General features: G+C 39.6%; 1 protein-coding gene across 10 annotated transcripts in view; it reads right to left on the reverse strand.

Moving 5' to 3' along the window:
- HJURP (Holliday junction recognition protein) overlaps positions 1 to 23,478 on the reverse strand; it is a 38,396-nt gene extending 14,918 nt beyond the window's left edge. For 2 of the 10 annotated variants that reach the window (XM_050958083.1, XM_050958072.1), the window contains exons 1-7: positions 23,361 to 23,478; positions 22,112 to 22,178; positions 20,600 to 20,664; positions 19,361 to 19,388; positions 11,736 to 11,791; positions 8,216 to 8,273; positions 2,969 to 3,030 (exon numbers count right to left, since the gene is read on the reverse strand). In XM_050958083.1, coding sequence (XP_050814040.1) covers positions 2,969 to 3,030; positions 8,216 to 8,273; positions 11,736 to 11,791; positions 19,361 to 19,388; positions 20,600 to 20,664; positions 22,112 to 22,178; positions 23,361 to 23,435 — 411 coding nt within the window. In that variant the 5' untranslated portion in view covers positions 23,436 to 23,478. The other 8 variants (XM_050958124.1, XM_050958132.1, XM_050958094.1 and 5 more) reach the window with 8 other exon arrangements.
- Positions 23,479 to 23,982: the final 504 nt, after the last annotated feature.

Raw genomic sequence — 23,982 nt, forward strand, 5'->3', positions numbered from 1 at the left:
CACTATAAATACTGACCAATAAAGACATGCCCAATCAGCTCATTGCATTTCAAGTAAATGATGTCTATACTGGAAGCAAGACAGAGCAGTATAAAATGTTCAGTAACTATAATCTAACTTTTCAATTATATATATTCTCTGTTTTAAGGAAAAATATGAAACTGTGTTCACATTAGATGCATATATAAATAGCTATATGAAACAAGAAATTCACGGTCACTCCCTAAGTCCTCACAAATACACATGGTTCCAAAGAGGTGAATAGCCTAACTAGAAGCCAATACCACTCCAACTACTTTCCAGCTGAAGTATTCAGCAGACTTTCTTCACCTTTAATTTATTTATTTTTAAATAGAAAAAGTTTGATAATGATTTATGGAAAGATACTGTCTTTCATAGCTAAACATCACTGACTAGTTGGGTGATCCTAGGCAAGTCAACCTCTGTAAAAAAGGGTAATAATACTTCAAAATATTCTGAGACAAAATTTTGTAAAGTACTGAGATCCCTGAATGCAAATAACAAAAATGCTAAACATCGTATAATAAATTAGATGCAAATGATAATCCACACTCCTACATAAAAGGGAAATTTGTCTCCATTTTTAACCTCTACTTAGCTCTAGACTCTCTGGCCTTCTCAGTGTTAATATGTGCCTTTACGAAAAACATAGGAATCGCCAAACTGGACTAAATGGATCTCGTCTTTGACAGTGATCAGAAAAGTGTCAGAACCCCACAGTTGGCATGTAGAACAATCTGCATCCCTGCATTAGGTCTTAGAATCATAGAACTGGAAGGACCTCGAGAGATCATCTAGTCCAGTTCCCTGCACTCAAGGCAAGCCTAAGTATTATCTAGACCATCCCTGACATGTGTTGATCCAACCTGCTCTTAAAAATCCCCAGTCATGGAGATTCCACAATCTCCCTAGGCAATTTATTCCAGTGCTTAACCACTCTGACAGTTAGGAAGTTTTCCTAATATCCAACCTAAACTGCCCTTGCTGCAATTTAAGCCATTGCTTCTTGTCCTATCCTCAGAGGTTAAGAAGAACAATTTTTCTCCCTCCTCCTTGTAACAACATTTTATGTACTTGAAAACTGTTACGTCTCCTCTCAGTCTTCTCTTCTCCAGACTAAAACCCAATTTTTTCAATCTTCCCTCAGAAGTCATGTTTTCTAGACCTTTAATAATTTTTGTTGCTCTTCTCTGGACTTTCTCCAATTTGTCCACATCTTTCCTCGAATGTGGCACCCAGAACTGGACACAATACTCCAGTTGAGGTCTAATCAGCGCGGAGTAGAACGGAAGAATTACTTCTCGTGTCTTGCTTACAATACTCCTGCTAATACATCCTAGAATGATGTTTGTGTTTTTTGCAACAGCGTTACACTGTTGACTCATAGTTAGCTTGTGATGCACTATGACCTCCAGATCCCTTTCCATAGTTCTTCTTCCTAGGCAGTCATTTCCCATTTTGTATGCGTGCAACTGACTATTCCTTCCTAAGTGGAGTACTTTGCATTTGTCCTTGTTGAATTTCATCCTATTTACTTCAGGCCATTTCTCCAGTTTGTCCAGATCATTTTGAATTTTAATCCTATCCTCCAAAGCACTTGCAACCCCTCCCAGCTTGGTATCGTTCGCAATTGATTGATTGCTTGATTGATTGCTTAATTGATTGCTCCATTATCTTTCCAGGTACAGGAGTTAAGCTAACTGGTCTGTAATTCCCCGGGTTGTCCTTATTTCCCTTTTTATAGATGGACACTTATTTGCCCTTCTCCAGTCTTCTGGAATGTCTCCCATCTGGAATGTATTATCCTGGTCTCTAACAGTTAAAGACTGGCTTATGCATTGAGGCATATGATTTAACATGCCTTCAAACTTTTTGATTTTTAAAACAACTCCAGAGAGTTTTGATATCCATATACAATCTCTTTTTGATTTTGCTAAATTCTTGGCTTCAGCCTTGGGAGGACAAGGCGTTTCAGTCTAATAATGCATTGTATTGATTTTGACACCAAATGTCATCAAAGGGCCCTTAGTTCTTGTGTTAAGAGACAAGGAAAACTAATTCCTGATCTATTGCTCTTTACAATTCATTATTTTATATATTTTTATCACATCCACCCTGTCTTATTTAACTCCTTTCTAACGTGAACAATCCCCATCTGTTTAATCTCGTCAGATGAGTTTTTCATGCCCTTGGTCTGAACCCACTAATTCTGCAATATCCTTTTAGAGATAGCAGTGACTGGTACTGCATACAATATTTCAGATGAGGACACCATTTATTTATATCCTCCATCCCACTCCTTATGTATCTTAACATCATTTGCTGTTTCGACTGCTCCTGTGCATTGACGTGAAGTCTTCACTGAGCTGTCTGACACTCCTGTCCCTTTCCTGAGTCAACAGTAACTTCAGAAACCTGTAAAATGTTCTGAATAGTTCAATTCTCCCCCCCTCCACTGTATCAACACTGAACTTAATTTGCCATCATATTGCCCTGATATTGCTTGTTTAGGTATCTCTGAAATTCCTCACAGTCTTCTCTGGGACTAGAAACCCTACACAACAGTTTATATGAAATGGCTTCGTTTGTATCATTCCAGATCACAACTGCACTGAAAGTGTTTGATTAATATTAATCAATGCCCTTGTAAGCAGTCTCAGGTCTGAACAAGGAGGGAAAATGAATCTCCCTCCCACATCTACAGTTGGCCACTAGGAACAAAGAGGTGTATATGCAACACAGTGGAGAACAGGAGGAGAAAGTTGTATTAGTACAGTGCTTGCTTTGGCCGTGCTGTAGTTGACCTGTGGATGAACAGGAATTAAGAGTTTGTGGCTGTCAGTCCAGAACTTGTCACCTACAAAAAATCCACATGAAAATATTTTATATTAAAAAAATCCAACCTCTTAAAGTGAATGCAAAAGGTATAAAGAAGAATTATTTTTACCTTGAGGTTAACATTTTCAAATTTTCTTCTAATCGAAACCAAATCAGCTTCATGTTCTGTATCTACAATTTGAAGTTAAACACTAAGTAAATTCCAATTCATCCAAACTCAATGCAATATATTTGTATTTCTGTGAATTATTTTAAACTGACACTGTGAAGACCAAACTGGCCAAAAAATTACATCTTGAAAAAATACTTTTTACAAAATCCTGAAGAAATATGTTCCTGTATTATATTTTTAATTTAAATCTCAATGAAAGTCAGTGAGACTTGGCCTCTGAAGCACCTAAGTCACTTTTGAAAAATGGCGTAACCAGAACTCTTTGAGATGGACTACGTACATCCACACTCATGGGATGTGCTGGACAGTATAACTCAAATGGTGGAACTTTCTCACAGGAGTGACTGTTAGAGAGCTCACATGCCCCTCCACCCCACTGTCCATTCCCAAATGTTCCAAGGGCAAGACTATTAAAAGGGGGCATGGTGACCTCTGCAGCCTTAATTCCTTCCACGGTTTCATAAGTCAATATTTCATTAGGACTCCGAAGAGGACAGGAAAGTTGGCAAGGAACATGAATATGCAGAATCCATCTCAAACAACTCCAGTTAGAGGTAAGTACATGTCTGTTGCATCTTATGTGCATTTAACATGCCCAATTTCAGCTTTACACGGTTGGCAAAAAGAAAAAAAAACAAACAAAAAAAGAGAGAAAAACAACAACTTTAATACTGTATCTATAGTGTGGGCGATTCCGCCCGCCATTACACTCAATGTAATTTTGACTATACGCAATTTTCACTTTACGCGGTGACTGCGGAACGTAACCTCAACGTAAGATGGGACAGACCTGTAAACTGTTTTTCTTCCTTCAAATGTCCTCTGCATATTCCCACTCGTGGGCAATCAATATCCTATCCAGTGTTCAGGGAACATCAAACAAGTCTTCTAACCTTGCTTTCTTAGGTGGAGAATTGTGAGAAGTGCAAGAGGTTTTTTCCCATTTCCCTTCTAGGCAGTCTATCTTGCAGATCCAGGAAATGATCTGACTGTGAACCTATGTGATGCACTTGATCTAAAACCATGACAGAAGAAGTTGAGAGTACTGGTGATGAGGCTATCACCAGTTCAGGAACTTTCTTTGGATCCAATGCAATCCTCTGAGCTGGGGGATCCTTAGATATACCAATATGCAGGGTGGATAAAAATCAGTGACTTTTTTTTAAAATAAAAAATAAATAAATCAGATTTTTTTTTGATAAAATGCTTTTTGAGGAAAAAACCTATCCAAAGATAGTTTTAATTAAGACACATTATAGCTCAAAGATATCTCATCATGGAATACAGATTATAAATTCTAATTCTATAGTATTCATGTAATGTTAAGAAAAGTTTTGCAAATGAGTTCCAATAGTTCATAGATTAGGGACCTAATCTTATGGGGTTCCACAGACGTCTGTACAGATTATTTAGGTTAATCTTTCTATCTACCCAATGGGACTCAGTGCTCAGTCTAGAAGATACCATCAGAGATGCTTAGTTTTGCAGTTCTCAAACTGTGGATTTGTGTCTCCAGAGATAACATGTTTGTTAACAGCAAAAATGTTTTTAAATAAATAATATGTAGCGGTGAGAAATAACAGACCTCAACTCTATTGTACCTCTGCAAATTTGTATACAGAGTCAATCCCTTACCTCTCTTAAAAGTGAAAAGTTTCAAAAAGTTCAATGAATAGAAGATTGCTCGGGGCGGAATAGGTCTGGACAAGGAAAAGAAATTTGGAGATAAATGTGAGAAGTGAGGGACATATAATATTTTAACAAAACAATTATATGTTTGGTATTCAAGAAAAAATCCAGAATACATAACGTTCTTTTAGTTAAAAAAAATAATTTAAATGTCTGTCTGGTGATGTTCTCCTCCTAATACAGCATGGCAAGAAAATCCTCCAAATATTAATGATTAACCTGTTGAATTGGACAGGGCTGCCCAGAGGATTCCGGGGGCCTGGGGTCTTCGGCAGCGGGGGGCCCTTCCATTCCAGGACCCACCGCCGAAGTGCCCCGAAGACCTGTGGTGGGGACCCTCGCCGCCAAATTGCCGCCGAAGCTGGACCAGCCGCCAAAGTGAAGCCAGGACTTTGGCAGCAATTTGGCGGCGGGGATCCCCCGCCGCGGGTCTTCAGGGCACTTCAGCGGCGGGTCCTGGAACGGAAGGGCCCCCTGTGCCGAATTACCACCGAAGACCGGGCTGCACTTCGGTGGCAGGTCCGCCTCGGAGTGGAAGGACCTCCCGCTGGTGAAGACCAGGAGTGGAAGAAGCTCCGGGGCCTGGTCCCGCAAGAGTTTTCCGGGCCCCCCTGGAGCAAGTGAAGGACCCTGCTCCAGGGGCCCCGAAAAACTCTCGTGGGGGCCGCTGTGGGGTCCGGGTACAAATTGCCCCTCTTGTCCCCCCCTCTGGGCGGCCCTGGAATTGGAGATAGTTTGCCTCCCAATGACTTCATAAATATCTGCTTCAATTACCTTTGGTAAATGAAATAACTAAACAGTCATTCATTTTCTGATATAGCTGTAAAACTAACTTGAAAATTTTTCAAAATAAATCACTTTAAAAAATGTATAGTGTGTACCTTCTAAAAATGAAACCTACATCTATCTCTGAGTTGTGAAGAATACGTATTAAGGTTATAACAACCAACAATGCACTTTTATGCAGAAAACCATGATTAAAATGAGTCTTCCTGACTAGTGATTTAAATCAATTTGATTTAAATCAAATCTACCCTGCCAATCTGAAATCCTAGCTTTTGGTTTGGGATCCATTATTCTCTGATCCTGCTCTAATGGACCTGAGGTGTGTCTCTCTGTTAGTCCTGGTAACAGAAGTCTATTTGTCCCTTCTTTGGAACCAAGATAGACAGTTTCCCTGTCTGCCTCTCTCACACAGGGCTGTGAAGTAAGTGCTTCAAAGTTGAATCTGATGATTTAGGAGCCAACTGCAAAGCAGTTTTGTAACTGGATCCCAGGGCTGAAACCAGTGCTTTTCGCATCGTGGTCCTGTGGGAACCAAAACTTTCCAGCATCAATACTGGTCTTTTTGCATCATCATCAGATCCCTTTGTGGCGTCGGATCTAAGAAGCTTAGCTATTAAAGCTTTTTGAAACAATAGGGCTTAGTCTGCTGTTGCACTCCTTGCATGCTCTCAGGGTAAGCCTGCTGCAGACAAAGTATTCTGAAGAAGAATGACTCTCTCCATGACATACCAATCATCCAGTATGGACATCTGATGCCTGGAAGACTGCTAGACACTTTAAAGCCAAGTATCTTTGCCTTTGGAACCACCAGGGAACCAGTAGTCAGAACCAAAGTCTCTATAAAGTTCATTAAGAACAAAAAACTTTCCTTAAATCACAAACTTAAGCCAAGACTAACACCAACTATAAAGCAGTAAACTACACAAAGCTAAAGCACTATAATCATCTAAGTGAAGGATCTAGATTAATGGAGGTTTACATCCATCTGATGCTGCAGTTGGAAGGAAGTGAGTCTGCAGAGGGTGCCATGCCCCCTTTTAAAGCCTTGCTCTCAGAACATTAGAGAACCCAGACGAATAGGAGGTGGCATGAATGCTTTAACAGGTATTGCTATTAGAAGTTTCCACCATCTGAGCTACAGCAGTCATAACATCCCATGAGTACAAATATGCTGAGGAGAGACAGATAAGGACACTTAAAAAAACTAATGTGACTGTCCTTTTAATTGTCAGAAATGTCACATCTTGAAATAGTTGTTTTCCATTGATAGATAAATGCAGAGAGGCATTTTAAGAGATATGCTATGACATGCTTATGGATAGGGCTCTACCAAAATCACAGACATGAAAAACGCATCATGGACCGTGAAATCTGGTCTCCCCTGGTAAATTCTGGTCTTGTGTGATTTTACCCTATACTACACAGATTTCACAGGGGAGACCAGCGTTTCTCAAATTGGGGGATCACACGGTTATTTTAGAGGGGGAGGGGGGCACGGTTTTGTCACCATTACTACTGCGCTGCTGTCAGAGCTGGGTGGCTGGAGAGTGGCAACTGGTGGCCAGGCGCCCAGTTCTGAAGGCAGTGCCCTGCCAGCAGCAGCAGCAGCGCAGAAGTAAGGATGGTAATACTATACCATGCCACTCTTATTTCTGCACTTCTGCCTTCAGAGCCGGGTGGCCAGAGTGGCGGCTGCTGACTGAGGGCCCAGCTCTGTAGGTGGCAGCTCTGCCTTCAGAATTGGGCTCCTGGCCAGCAGCTGCCGCTATCCAGCTGCCCAGCTCTGAAGGCAGCACTGCCACCAACAGCAGTACAGAAGTAAGGGTAGCAGTACCGCAACCCTCTCTACAATAACCTCGTGACCCCCTCACGACACATAACTACCGCTGCACTGTGATGTGAGATTTAAGTAGAACATTGCCTTACTCAAAGGCACAAATCTTATTTTTACGGATAGAAAAAAATCTCATCTGAAGTATACAAGTTGTGTAATGCCATTCAAAACACAGCTATTTGAAAACAACAGTATTAATACAAGTGTCATGATCAATTAATAAGTCAGTCAGGAACACAAAACATTTTCAAAAGTTTGAAATAGAGACAGTGCGAACAGTTGCAGAATTCCTGGTCTCTCTTGCAGACACATTATGATGGCTCCGTTCAATGACTTCACTTGCATGTCCATTAAAATTACTTCCCATGCCTTTCTGGTACAAACCTCTTAGGCACTATGGTGATACAAACCAACCAAACCAAACAAAATAATAATAATAAACCACTCATTTCTACTTTGCAGTACAAGCTCTCATTCTTTCTCCCCCTTTTGATTTATAGAAATGGCAGAGGCAAACGAACCTATTTCAGACTTAGAGAGTCAAGGTGGGTGAGGTACTATCTTTTATTGGACCAACTTCTGTTGGTGAGAGAGAGACAAGCTTTCGAGCTTACACAGAGCTCTTCTTGCCTGCCATACTAGTCACTTCTGTGCTGGGGTCTAACCAAGAACACGAATATTGCACTGGTCAGCATTAGCAATGTTGCCGTCTCATATGGTCCCTAGTCAATACTTCAGCTATAACATATTAAGAGTGTAAAAAGCAGACCCAGATTAAACCCACCATTTTGGAAACATGACAACTAGCAGGACCTCCATGCATTTTAAAACAATAAATACTAATGGCAAGTATAATAACTTTTTTGAAATCTTACCCGTGTCAGCAACTTGAATCTCTTCATAGGAGTCTATAAAGGATTTCCTAGCAGGTTCCTTGAAATAAAAACACACATGAACAAAGTCACAAGAACTAGTAGCAGTTTAGCTCTAATAATCTGGACTACTCAAATTCCCTTTGCCATTAGTTCCACTGTTACTGCTGGAAAACCCAATTGTCTTGTGAAAATGACTATGTCAAAATGGCATCTTAATCAACAAAACTGCTCCTAAAGCCTATTCTGACTCTCAGCTGAATTCTCAGGTTTTTTTTACTACTTTTTCCTCCTTTTATTCCCTGAGAGCCAACATAACCGTGAGAGGAAGCTAGTGTGTACTCGGTTTTTTTATTTGCCTTTAAAATATACAATAAAATATACAAGTTGCCCAAAATGAATGATTAACATTCTTAAATATTAGGGGGAAGAGATTTTCAGGGGAACAATATAAACAGCACAACAATGATATCGTGATGGGGATCAGACAGATTAGCTTAATAGAATAGCTAAAAGAATTTTGATTGCTGTATCTTTACTGTAGGTAATCTATGAGCCAAAAAAAAAATCCAGTTTGAGCTTCAGATTCCATGTTGAGTTTGTAGACCTGGCAATTAAGGAAAAAAACATATACTTATAAACTGAGTACATTTCATCTGGTGTCATGCAGAGACAATTAATCTTCAACATTGCAATGTTATTCTTGGAGTAGAATCAAGAGCAGAGCCACCTAGTTTCAAAGTAGTACCACACTTGAGGCTACTTAACTACAGAGGCTTTTTTAAGTGTTTATATGAAGGCTGCCTTGCAAAATGGTCATGGAAGTTTACCAGCTGAGAAAAAAAAAAAAAGGTTTACTCCCTCATCCTCTATTATGAGAAGGACAATGAAAAGAACAGAGATCTTATTTTCCTGTCAATTACAGCTGCGTGCCACAGGAAAACAGAAATTTGCAAGACTGATTAACTTACTTTACTGCAGATACTATTACAATATAGAGAGATTCAAATGAAGTTCTCTACTTACACAAAGAAAGTGACTGGTTATCTGCAAATAGTTTTCTTAACACTATATTAATATTCTTCAGAATGTAGGGGTTTGATCCTGCACCCAATGAAATAATTGGAGCCAATGGCAATAAATCACAATGTATGCAGATGAGGCCCTTAATGGTTTACTACAAAGGTTTCAGTAGAGAAAATTTCAGAGTCAATTTTTTTAGTAACTTTTTACAATTCAACGCAAAGGAGACTGATATAGACAAATAGCTTTTTCTACAGGTTTTCAATTGACTTCTTGCAATGAGGTTCTTAAAGAACTCCGGTAAAACAAATCTAAACACTATTTTTCTATCTAATTCAAAAATGCACTTTGGACTGAATACAACAGCAAAATGCAGACAGACAAAAAAGTTTCAGGAACTTGAGACAAATAACTAGAAAAACAACATCATTACTTAAAAGATGCAGCAAACCCATGAAGCCTGCCATACTGAATTTCAGGTACTGTTTCACATTTGATCCTGAGACGGAGCACGTCCCAAAAGCAACTAACTCTTAAAAAGCCTGCAGAGTTTACAACGGAAAACACCTTAAACATAAGTAAGGTTAAAAAAACCTGTCTTCAACTGGAAAAAAAAACCAACCCCCTCTGTAGGTTTCAAAGCCCACAAGAAATAGCTCTTTCACTTTAGATTAATTTAAAACAGAGGCTGGGATTCAGCGGATGTTCCTATATCCACAACACTGTAGGGAGGACATAATCACATGATGGACAAAGATAGTTACAGAAGACATAATACAAAAGAATATTTCTATACAGCCTTTCATATAAACATGCATTTTGTATAAAGTGAAATAAAAATACAACTGTCAATCTGTGCAGTACAGGTCTGTCTCGTCTTACGCTGGGTTATGTTCCGCAGTCAGTGCATAAAGCGAAAACCGCGTATAGTCAAAATTACATTGAGCGTAATGGCGGGCAGAATTGCCCGCATTACAGAAACAGTATTTAAATTGTTACTTTTCTCTTTTTGGGTTTTTTTTTTTCTTGTTTTTGCTGACCGTGTAAAGCTGAAATCGCGCATATTAAATGTGCCTAAGATGCGACAGACCTGTACAAGAGGAAAGAAGATTATTGTAAACTTTTAAAAACAGTAGGAACAGGCTTAAAAAACTCCCACCCCACTTTAGAACAATGGTGACCAATACCAGGGTCCAAATATAATTTTCCAATATTGTTGAGAGCTTTAACCAGAAAAAAAGACAATAACTGCTCCATGGACCATACTGCTCACTGGCTTCCAGCTTCACCCTACCCATAAAAGCCTCAGCCTGCCAGATAACTTAAGCTTAGCAGGATTCAGTCGTTTGTAAACACTGATGTCACCTGACACACAGAAATGGCTGAAAAACATATCCATCCATTGCAGTTAGCAAATGAAGTCTCACCCACACCTTATGCCCATGGGGTCCAGTATCCCAGCCCCACAGGAAGCTCTCTGCAGCCCTGCTGTTACAGTCCCACTCACTCATTCACCAGCTGGGAGTGTGGAGGCCACCCCTGAGGAGGAGCTCTTCAGCAGCAGGGTGGCCTCCTTGCAGTCAGGGGCTCGCTCTCCTTCCCATGGTCTTGGGGGTGGGGAGGGGTCTCTGCTCATTCCCCACCAAGACCACAGCTTTCCTTGCAACTTGTGCCTGCAATGTCATTGGCTCTGCAGCTGCGCAAGGAGCCCCTGCAACCCTTGTGTTAAACTGTGAACATTTACTAAAAAGCTTGAGGCCCAGTTACATCAGGGCTAAACACCTACGTAGTACAGTTTAGTTTAACTTCTGTATGACGCGGGGTGCACCAAATGCAAGGGCACATTAGATCAGGGTTTGACATAAGCTGGACTCCACTGCATCAAGTAATGCAATTAGAAACACTGTGCCTCAGCACAGATAAAATGAAGCCTCAAACTCATCTTGATTGTAGATGGGGGATACAGCTGATAAGGATACAGTAAAGCACAAAATCCATAACAACTGCAGGCCACAGCCAATTGATCCATTGCTTTAAAGATAGAAAAAGTAAATTAGATGATCACAGTAACTATGAGAATAAATTCTGTTTCAATCCATGAAGGAACATGCACATACTAACAGTAAGAGCTCTTCTAAAAGGATGCAACTAGCCACAATGGAGGCATGTGCATTCAACACCCGGGGAACTATATGGACAATTCTTGAAGATGCAGCACTGTTGTAAACACTTTGCAAAAATTCAGATATACAATGACTAAACCAAAGTGGAATACTGTAGTAGATAAGGAAGAAAACATACAACCTTTTTGAAAAAATGAGGATCTGTATTAGACAGCATGGTAATTTAATTCAATAATTCACACTTTTATTTTAAGTTAGGCTATTATAAAAATCATATAGAATCCTGCAGAAAGAAAAACATAGTAATTATATTCACATAGTCATACATTAGTGTCTAACACATTTACATTTGCCAGAAAACTTTATGGTGCCCATACCTGATGTACTTTTAAATCTTCATCTTCAAAATCAGAGATCCATTGCTTTCGTGTTTCTTAATTAGAAGGTATGAAAAAAAGACCTCTCTTTTAGAATGGACATATTGCAAATAAGTGTTAGATTTGCATCCAGAAACTAATTTAACTAATTCCTCATTTACACATAAATATTTATAATTAAAGTATTTTCTATATAAGTAAACTCCGGAAAGGTTTAACAAATTCAGCACACATACAAAGGAATGAAAGAAAGGAAGAATGACACACCAAGTCAGATTTTCACCCCACAAATTGGCATAGTATCACTGAAGTCAATGAAGCTATGTTCATTAGATCAGTTGTAGATCTCACCTGATGCTTTTAGACAGACACTCAAAAGCCTCTCTAATAGACAACTTCAAACTACCTGTAAAACACTGTTAATCTCTAAGGACCCAATCTTACAATACTTAAGCAACTGTCTTAACTTTATTTATGTGGGTAGTTCTATTAACCTCACTGAGACTATACACAAATCAAGTCATACAAACACACAGACAAGTGTTTGTAGGATCAGAGCCTATTTCTATACAGTACAAGTAATATCTGCCTTTACAATATACAAGTTGTCCAAAATGAATGATTAACATTCAAAAGTTAGGGGGAGAGATTTTCAGAGGAACAAGTATAGTTTGGTGCTAAACTGCCCTTTTCACCTCTAGAAGTCATCCCAGTAGTTCTGGACTTTTACATAATCCCTTCTAGCTATGAAGTTTTCCCATAAGCATTGGTTCCTGAACATTTTTACTCAATTCTTTAAAGTTGTTCACACCAAAAAAAATGCATGCCATAGATACTGGAAATTACAGTCAAAGCATAAGAATTCCTCTTTTAAAAAAAAGATTTACAAGGCTTACACTACAGTCATTAATTTGCTCTTTTAGGTAGATAAATATTTATTCTACTTATAACTAATAATTACTGATTACGCGTTGCAAATACTGTTAAAACCATTTATAATGTTCTAATGAGATGCAGCATGCCTTCTCCCGTGTTCTTTGTGTGGATTATTTACATAGTGCCCAAAAATGTGCTAGAAAGCAAGGAAGGAGATGATTTAGAGCTACATTTTTTAGTAATACATAAAGAAAAATAGAGTATCAAAAATATACGTTTGTCTAGTTTCAAGTAACTTTTTTATTTTGCCTTTTGCCTGCTCCAGATACCTGCCTTAGACACAGCACTGCATTAAATGAACACTATTTACATAAAATAGCTTTGCTAGTGTTCCCAGATCTGACCCTTCCTGGACTGCTTCACCAATACCATCTTGCAACTGTCAAATGTGCCATGACTGAACCAGGGAGCGACACTCCACACGCACACATCAGTTTGAGCTGCTATACTCTTCCCGTGTGCTCCCTCAAGTGACACCAGAAAGTGGATATTCTCTGCCTACACTTCCTGGTACTGTCTTTGAGACATGAGAGAAGAGGAAGAGGGGAGGCAATTTTCTGTGTATTTTGAAGGGGTAGCAGGGAAGTTTTTCCCACCTGCTACTTCAGGAGCTGCTTTAAGTGCTTCATGTCTTTCTGGTATGGTTTGGGAAGCCCATCTTAGAACAGTTTCTTCCTTTACAAATTGTGCTTGCCCTCCTTGGCTTAAGGGAGCACTTGTCTCCATCTCTATATTTTAATTTTATTTTTCTTTCATAAGAAGCAAAATAAATGTAAAGACCTTAACAGCATCTGTGGTTATAAAAAAAAAAAAAAGAGTCTAAAATGTGCTCCATGCTTTTTTCTCCTTTAAGAATCCAAGGAAAGATTTTACTTTGTGCTTCAGTCCCCACCATCTTTTCCCTTAGCTTATTAGTGCACCAGAAGCACTCAGCCTGATTAAAAAAAAAAAATCAAATTTCCTTAAAACTGGTGATTACATCTGATGCTAACTTTGTTTAATTTGTATTTACAGCTGTGAATACTCTTCAAGGGTAATTTGATTCTTGATACTAAACTAGATACTGTCCTTAAAATTTCGCAGACTGAAAACTGATTTGAAGTAGTTGAGAAGAAATCTGAAAATATGAAGAAAAAGCCTTTGGCTTTGGCAACAAAACTAAATAATACTAATAGGTATCTTAAACAAAGATAGCTCTTTGTTATATTGGAAAACAGGATCTAGTTTCTCAATAGTAGTACAGCCTCTAATATCTATCTATACATGGGACATGCTTTTGATGTGCACCGGAGGCAGGGGGAAGAGAGTAATTAACTCAGTCTGACATTATTACACTATTAGCAAGAGTTTGATTCTCCTCTCTAGAACTAAGGATACCTAATAAAAGTTCTGTACCTAATTCTTTCTAATCTGCTGGTACTAAAACTTTAGTGCTTATGTCTTCTCGTGACAGAGCACATGTGATGCAATTGGTCTGCAAAAAATGGAAACATTATGTATAATAAAAATATGTATAACCAGACAGTCTAAAGCTACCCATCCATGTTTGACATGGGAAAAAAAAAGTTCCTGCAGAAGGCAAAATTTGTTGATTTTGCTTTAACTTCTTCAAGTTTGTTTCTAAATAAACTGAGATTAGTCAAAGATCAAAGCATTATTTATTTTTATTATGATAGGGAAAAACCTTTTGGCTTCTTAAATTAGGCATATGGGGATCCTGCAAATATTTATTCACTGTGTTCAATTTTACACATTCAAGTAGTCCCACTGGGATTAATTTCAGGCCTAGAAGTTGGCAGGATGAGGCCTTAGAGAAATGCATATGGAATGGTAAGGGGAGGAGGACCAAACAAGACGATGATGGGATTACTCACATGCATAAGGTTAAGCACAGGAGTTTATGATGTTTGCAGCATCAGGGCCTTAGCTTGTAAGCTCTTTGGGCCAGGGATCACATCTTGCAGACTTTGTGAACATGATGCACATCTACAGGGCACTGCAAATATCTTTTAGCAATATATTTTATTTTTAAAATGCTGATTCAAGGTTACATTACCCCCAACTTAACTGTGCTATTGGGAAGCAACAAGGGTAGTCAGATCAACCAAATTTCTGCTTTTGTCCCTATAGAGCAAAATCCATTAAACATCACAGAGAGATTTGTTTGTTTGAAACTGGAACAAAACATCCCTTTTATTTAGGTAAGGAAAAATTTCGACTATATGTTAAACACTACAGAAATATCATCCTACCAGGAGTTTAACACATTCCTTCCTTGGTTCTCCTACCCCCACTGTACACTTTGTATTGTGTTGAAATTGAAATTAATATATTTGAAAATGTAGAAAACATCCAAAAATATTAAAATAAATAGCATTCTATTATTGTTTAACAGCGCCAGTAATTGTGTTCATTTTTTTCCAACTACTGATGCTTGTCCTTGCATCCTGAATGTTCGTTGAACATGGTGGTTTTGGTTTGGTTAGGTTTTTCTTTATTAATATATTGTTAAACTGGGTTAAAGGTGGACTCTTGGATGGGGAATGAATGTAGATAGCACAACAAAAGGATGTTGGGGTCAACTATCTTTTAGGGTTGAGGGCCTTTTTCTTTAAATGTAACACTTGTCCTTTACTATCAAGTTCAGTTGATGTAAATACATACAAATGATGGGGGAGGAGGGTTTAAAAAAGTGTATTGTTTATATGGCTCAGGTGTGAGCACAAGAGCAGTATTCATAAATCAGATGGTGTAATAGAAATTCTCCCTGAAAAAAAGGTTTCTAGTATGTTAACTGTAGGCTTGATCCAAAGACCACTGAAGTCATTTGATCACACCTCTTAACTTTCTAATTTTATAATAGTACTTGTATATGTTGACAGGGAAGGGGGAAGAATGGTAATTAAAACATATTCTTAGGTAGTGGAATGAAATTCAGACAGTTGAACAGCCTGCAATGGAGACTTCAAAAGATAGCGTTTGATGACTCTGCACTGGATTTGACCCTAGCCCTGCTATGTGCTAATGGCACTGGAATTAATGCCAAAGAAATTTATTTGTTGGGTTCGAGGGTTTTTTGTTTTTGTTTTTTAGTATTCTAAAGGCTTGATCTGAACTACTTTTAAATCTAATCTTCTTTACTGTATGCAAGGCCAGGTAGAAGAAAAAACACTTCACACCTTCTGTTTTTGTTTTTTTCATTTTATTAAAGTAATCCCTATAGCAGAAGTATTTTTTAACTTAGTTATGCTAGTCTTAAATCCTCCTAAGCAAGAAATACTTTACACTTGTTATCAAAAATGGATAGACAGCATGGATGTTTCTCTGCTTTTGTTCTGAGGCAAAAAAATAATTTTCCAGTTTTTCTCTTTGTTTATATATTTGTATTAGGGCTGTCAAGCGATTAAAAAAATTAATCATGATTAATTGTGCAATTAAAAACATCAATTGCATGATTAATTGCACTGTTAAATAATAACAATACCATTTATTAAAAGATTTTTGGATGTTTTCTACATTTTCAAATATATTAATTTCAATTTCAAACACAGAATATAACACATTTCCCCTCCCCCCCAAAAGTTTGACCCCTTCTGCCTTATCCCCTTCCAACCTGTCTATTCCAGCCCTATCTTTTCCCCACCTGTAGCTCCTTGTCCTAGGCCCTTTCTCCTTGCCTATCCAGTCCAAGTCTCCACCCCTAAGGCTTCACATCCTAGTCCCAATCTTCTTGTCCAGTCAGTCCTAGTCTCCCACCTCATACAATCTAAATCTCTCTTCCCATCACACCCCTATTCTCTTCCCCCACTGTTTCTTAGTGACTGTCTCCTGGACCAGCCCGTCCCAGTGTCCCCGCTCGCCTTCAGCTCCTCATCCAATCTCAATGACCCCATCTGCACAACCAACCAGTTCCCAGAAGCCCATCCTCCACCCCCTCCCAGTCTTAATCTCTATGCCCAACCAGTCCTAGTCTCCATTACCCCCACTATCCTCAATCCCAGCTTCACTCCCTCACTCCCTCCAGTCCCAGTTTCACCAAACAATTTGTCCCAATTTACTCCTTACCTTCCCCCCTGTACAGCTTTTGTTCTCTCTGCATTCAAATCGGACTGCTTCCTCCTCCATGCTGTCTGAGTGCTATATGGGGGGAGGGGTCCCTACAAGCACAGGAGAGAGAAGCTTCCCACTCTGATTGTCAGTATCCAGCAGCACCTAGGCCCAGAGCAGCCATTAGAGGGAGTGTCCTGCTTAGCCTGCATAGCCTTGAGCTGGAATATGCTCTATGAGGATGACTAGGGCCCAACCAAAGTCATGGCCATGAAAAACAAGTCAAGACCATGAAATTGGGTCTCTCCCCATGAAATCTGGTCTTCTGTGTGCTTTTATTCTATACTATACAGATTTCACAGGGAGACCAATGTTTCTCAAACTGGGGGATCCTGACCCAAAAGGGAGTTGGGGGGGGCAAGAGGTGGGGATGTCACAGTATAGTCATCCTTACGTCTGCATTGCCTTCAGAGCTGGGCAGCCAGAGAGTGGCAACTGTTGAATAATTTGGCTGAAATTTTTCAAAACTCAGCCTGAGGCAAACATCCAGCATGGAAAATTTCAGCGTGAAAGATCTGGTTGCTATAAGTAACTGAAAACAGGGTCTTATAACAGGAAGTGTTGGGCAATCTTAATAAGCAATGATACCAACCACACCTACCACGTAAGCACTCATTTCAAGCTTTTTTTAAATCCACATTTCTGAACCTTTTGGAACATTCGCCTGACCTCCCTTCACTAACAATTTGCACTTTGAAGAGTTCAGATTTAAAAGCATAGTAAAAATGTATATGATACTTAGGACTGTAGATTAATAGCAGTTAAGTCACGTGATTAACTCAAAAAAATTAATTGCAATTAATTGCAATTTCAATCTCACTGTTAAACAATATCAATTAAAATGTATTAAATACTTTGCATGTTTCTCTACATTTTCATATATATTGTATTGTGTCATAATTGAAATCAAAGTATTATTTTTATTATAAATATTTGCACTGTAAAAACAAAAGAAACAGCATTTTTCAATTCACCTCATACAAGTTCCGTAGTGCAATCTCTGTCATGAAAGCGCAATTTACAAACGTAGTTTTTTTGTTACATAACTGCACTCAAAAGCAAAACAATGTAAAACTTTAGCGCCTACAAGCCCACTCAGTCCTACTTCTTGTTCAACCAATCACTAAGACAAAGAAGTTTTTTTTACATTTGAAGGAGATAATGGGGCCCTCTTATTTACAATGTCACCCAGAAAGTGAGAAAAGGCATTTGCATGGCACTTTTGTAGCTGGCATTGCAAGATATTTATGTGCCAGATATGCTAAACATTCATATGCCCCTGCATGCTTTGGCCATCATTCCAAAGGACATGTGTCCATGCTGATGACGCTCGCTAAAAAAATAATGCATTAATTACATTTGTAACTGAACTCCTTGGGGGAGAATTGTATGTCCCCTACCCTGTTTTACCCGCATTCTGCCATATATTTCATGTTATAGCAGTCTTGGGTGATGACCCAGCACATGTTGTTCATTTTAAGAACACTTTCACTGCAGATTTCACAAAACACAAAGAAGTTACCAATGTGAGATTTCTAAAGATATCTACAGCACTCAACCCAATGTTTAAGAATCTGAAGTGCCTTCCAAAATCTCAGAGGGACGATGTGTGGAGCATGCTTTCAGAAGTCTTAAAAGAGCAACACTTCAGTGCAGAAACTACAGAATCCGAACTACCGAAAAAGAAAATCAACCTTCTGCTGGTGGCATCTGACTCAGACAATGAAAATGAACATGCACTGGTCCACACTGCTTTGGATTGTTATCAAGAAGAACTGGTCATCAGCATGGACGCACGTCCCCCGGAATGGTGGTTAAAGCATGAAGGGACATATGAATCTTTAGCGTATCTGGCACGTAAATATCTTGTGACGCCGGCTACAACAGTGCCATGAGAGAACGCCTGTTCTCACTTTCAGGTGACATTGTAAAGAAGAAGCATGCAGCATTGTCTCCTGCAAATGCAAAAAACTTGTCTGAGTGATTGGCTGAACAAGAAGTAGGTCTGAGTGGACTTGCAGGCTCTAAAATTTTACATTGTTTTATTTTTGAATGCAGTTTTTTTGTACATAATTCCACATTTATAAATTCAACTTTCATGATTAAAAGATTGCACTATAGTACTTGTATTAGGTGAATTGAAAAATACTATTTCTTTTGTTTTTTTTACAGTGTAAATACTTGTAATCAAAAATGAATATAAAGTGAGCACTGTACACTTTGTATTCTGTGTTGTAATTGAAATCAATACATTTGAAAATGTAGAAAAAAAAATCCAAAAATATTTAAATAAATGGTATTCTATTATTAACAGCACGATTAATCGAGATTTATTTTCTTAATTGCTTGTCAGCCCTAATGATAATCTAAAAAAAACAACGTTTACGCTTTTTAAAAAAAGGCATACTAACACGTCCAGTAGTACCACTGTAAAAAATATTTTCTGGAGTGAAGACATCTGCTGTCTTCAGTCTTATACTGCATGCATATTAAAAACAAATTTATATTTCTAAAACAACACGTATAGTGATACAGCATTTTTATTTGCTTTTGAAGAGATTAATTACAGTACATGTATTTACCTGTGGTTTTTTGACATTGTGTGGCCTTCTGCAATTAAAAGCAAAAAAGAGAAGAGTCAGAAGAACCTTAGAACAGCGCAAGTTATTTTGCAAGACACTTATTTACTTTGCTTATTTATTTATAAGGGCCCTGATTCTGTAAAGTACTATTCAACCTCAATTCCCAACAGCTTTTGGTTGCAGTCTAAGAGGTTACTGACCTACAAAGCACTGAATATCCTGGGATCATCTTACTTGAAGCACTTTCTCACACTTACTGCTACTGTTGAAATCAAAGACACACAAGCTGCAGCTACCTTGGTATATCAGAGAGCTAAGGAGAGGGCATTCTCTTTGGGTCCCTCAAGACTAAAAGTTCACTCTTCTTTCCTTTAATCTACCCAGTTCAAAAAATCCAGATTTGTTGACGTTCAAGACACTTCACACAGCCCACCTTTTAGAACAGGCATTTGGGAGAAGACTGAAGGTTTGGTTTCTTCGAATGTTTGTAATATATATTTGCTGAAGGGGCCAATATTTGTTTTTGGAGTGGAGCAGAAAGAGAGGGAAAAAGGAAACACGTAATATAATTTCCACAACAATAAGGGAGGAAGAGAATTGAGCCTGGCATGTGCCTACACGAGAGACCTTACAGCAGCAGAGCTGTATCGATGCATCTCTGCCGCTGTAAGATCTTTCATGTAGCTGCTCTATGTCAGTGGGAGAGAGTTCTCTCATTGGCATAATTAAACCATGTCCAATGAGCGGCGGTCGCTATGTCAGCTCTCTCACCAACATAGTGCTGTGTACTCTACAACTTATGTCAGTGAAACTTATGTCATTCGGGGGTGTATTTTCACACCCCTGAGCGACATAAATTTTACAGACAGAAGTGATAGCGTAGACATGGCCTTAGAGACAACTCAGATTGCAAAGACATTGTCATTCCTTTATTTCAATCTCTACAAAACAATGCATGTAAATAACGCTAGAGGTGGGACCCCAGGGCAGAACTTGGCCAACTGCTGTCATTTTACCACAAGTATACTTTAAAATCAACAGTGATACACTGAAGAGGTACAAGAGTATTGTTAAAAGACCTTCAAACTGTATTCTCTCAGCAATATTTTTTCAGCCGCTGAGCTTATCTGTCACTATGAAATGGAGAACTATTTCTCTTTGATTGTATCCCACAAATATTCTTTGGAACAGCAAGGTTAAATTAAGGAAATCATACCATGCAAGAGAGTTATTAGATACCTTATGTAATTTTTTCTTCCATTCGTTAATGCTTTTTTCTGACATATCACCCCATAGCTGTGGTCCTAGATATAACAAAACAGAAATTACTACAAACATTTTACATACTACAGTATAAGTCTATGTTGAATAATCTCTCTGTATTCAAGGAGTGTGTGTGAGGCAATGAAAATACCATCAAAACCAAACTGCACCTGCAAGTCATTTACGTTGTGTGTTGGCCAGCAATTTATATGAAAATGACTTCTTTAATGGAGTTCTATGTTTGAGATTAAATTGAATGCAGTCAGTAAATTCAAAGTTAGTTTCCTTAATAACATAACTCAGCTCCATTGCATGTTATGGCCCTGATCCTACAAAGACCTAAGCAAGCAGCTAACTTTATACGTAAGTAGTCCCATTAAATGCACCAAGCCTATGTGGAGTGTACAGCAACTCAGATGTTTAAGTCTTCAAAGGTCAGTGTTTCCTATAAGGTGTAAATAGATGTTACAAAAATCAGACACATTACCAGCCATTGCAAATTCACACATTCCAAGCGGCAAAAATGTAAACACAAAAAATCCAATGCTAATCCTTAACTCATGATTAAATATATTTAATCATATTAAAATTGTAAAAGCCTTTAAAAACGCACACCCTAAATTCTGGACCTGGGACTAGATAATAGTTGGTATTTTTGTAGAATTCTACATATGCGTACAATAGTTAACTTAACCTTGTTAAGGCACTTACTTAGGTATCAATCCTCATTTGACAGGCAGGAAGCTATAGCAGAGCAATTCTTGGCTCTAAGTAACATGTTCAAATCATTAGATGATAATGCCTATTAAATTGCAGACCACATGACATTTTAGAGAGAACTCAGCCTTTTAGGTTAGAATCTCCTCATATACATGCAACCGTTCTGACGGATGACAACTCTTATGAGACCCTGGAAAAACATGTACTCCCCCAATCTCAGTACAGTAACTGAATTAACCATGTGCTCTCACAGTGAGGAAAAAGTCTTCTCAGGATAACGCAATCTATTCCATCCAATGAGATACTGCAAACTATTCACATCACAACAGCTTTTACATAACAGCTACTGGGTTCTCCCCTTCATTCTCTTTTCTCAGTTACTTTCTTTCCTTTAAATTCGTCTTCTACCCTAATGTCTGTGACTTACAACTCATTATAGTATTAATCACTGTTCTCTCGAGCCTCAATGACTTTTTTTTGTTCAAATAATGATTAAAATTGAAACTTGCTTTTACCCTTCACCCATTGCTACATATGGACATAGACCCAGCGCCTGTAAAAATTATCCATCCATTGCATTTTACATATGGCTTCGATGGGACTATGTCCACGGGCAAACTACAGCAGATACAGAAGTTTTTGTAGGATCTGGACCACAGAGTGAATTCTTTTTGCCCAGACATTATCCAGACCTATTTGTGTAAATCTGTACACTGGTAGTAAGTCTGAAAAAAAAAAATGAAAAATGCTATTTTAAGGAATTCTTACCAATGGGTGTATCGTAAGTCAATGATTCCATAGAGACAAGTATATCATCTTCAAAGGGATAATTGTACTATTAAAAAAAGAGACCATTTTACCAGTTAGAAATTATTGGTTAAATTTCTAACAGCAGAGGTTTTACATAAAGTTCAAAGATTTTCATAAGCTTGTTTAGACTGAAACACACACACACAGACTTTTACTTTAAAGTATTTTAAAGTCTGCAATCTGACAATACCCACTTTTACTTTAGATGAAATACATTTTTAAAGACTATAAAGACTGCTTTCCAGGGCACAAGCCAAACACTAACTGACAGGTGTTTAGGAGTAAATGTGCACCACGGACAAGGTATCCAGAAACTGTCCTTTACAGGGCTTCTTCCACCTTCCTCTGAAGTAACTGGGTATGGACACCGACAGACTGAGTATCTGATTAGAGGGACTACTGGTGCGATCTCCTATGGCAATACAGCCTAGAGGGGACTGACAAGATGAGAAAAAGCATTTACCATCATCATTATCTAAATGTTATTACCAAGAAACTCAACGGCATTTAAAAAAAATACTGCATAAATATTTTCAAAGTTTATAAATAAAGATGAAGACCAAACAAAATTACTTTGGGAATTTCCATCTCTAAGGCGCTGGATGTATTCCACGGGAGCCACCACTTTCCCTGTCAACAACGTGGAAGCTGCAATAACTTGCTTGTTACCAGTGAGATCGCTGCCACATACAATACCCCGGAGCTACAATCTTCCTAAAATTAACCCCCCAAACCAAATTTAAAGATGTAAGCAAAAGGCACCCGATCTCACAGGGGTGACGCACCCGTGCGCTTTCCAGACCTCCGCGGGACTGGCGGGGGGGGGGGGGGGTCAGCACCTTTGCGAAGTGACCCAGTCCCAGGCTAGTTGAGCGACTGACGACAGATGTAGAAGCCCAACTTTATGCACAGCCACACTGCAAAGTTGCGCCTAAAGTCTTACACCTTTGAGCGCCCGCCCCCGGCCCGGGCTGCTGATTTCGATGACGGGGGACGGGAAGGGGGGGGCCCGGCCAGCGGCTGGAGCAGCGTGTCTGGCCGCCCCGAGCGAGCCATCGGCGGCGAGTCGTTCTGCGACACCCCCGCCCGCGCGAGCCGCCTCGGGGCCTGGGCCGCGCGACTCCCGGCAGGCCCAGGCCAGGCCGTTACCGGGGCGGGACACCCGGCATAACGACGGGGGGTGCCGAAGCCCCGCCCCCGGCCTCACCTTCTCTATGATCCGCTGCAAGGAATCCACGAACCGCGCGTTGCTGAGGCGCAGCCTCTCCTCCAGCTCCTCCATGGCGGGGCGCCCCGCGCCCCGCCGCTTCCCCGTGTGGATTCGTCGCTCCCCAGTTCGACAAGCTTCCTAGCGCCGATTCAAACTTCGCGCCGCCTTCCGCAGCCCTGACAGCCGGATTGGCGGTTGGCCGTGTCACTTTACTCGGAACAGCGAATCAGTGGTTCCAGAGTCAATGTTTTTCCTGTCGATTGGCTATCGTGATCGGAATTCCGCCCCTTTTTTCTTGTGTCCCGCCCATCTCATTCTCAGAGCTCTCTAATTGGAGGCCGGGCTCGGAAAGGATGAGGAGTAGGAAAAAGGGGAAAAGGTTCTACCTAGCAACACCGGCCCAGCGTGAGCTCCTATTGGCGGTGACATGCTGGTGGCCGGCTATTGGTCACTGCGGCGCTGAGTATTTCTTTTAAACCCCCCTGTCCCCAGGGCCATGGAGAGAAAATGCTGGAGAAAAGGGGAGGGTGGTTCCTCCTCCTCCTCCTCCTCCTCCTCCTCCTCCAGAGCCCTGATCTCCAACCTTTATATGCCCAAGAGCCTGTTTTGAATTTAAGGG

The sequence above is a fragment of the Gopherus flavomarginatus genome, chromosome 1 (assembly GCF_025201925.1).
Source record: "Gopherus flavomarginatus isolate rGopFla2 chromosome 1, rGopFla2.mat.asm, whole genome shotgun sequence".
Lineage (NCBI taxonomy): Eukaryota > Metazoa > Chordata > Testudines > Testudinidae > Gopherus > Gopherus flavomarginatus.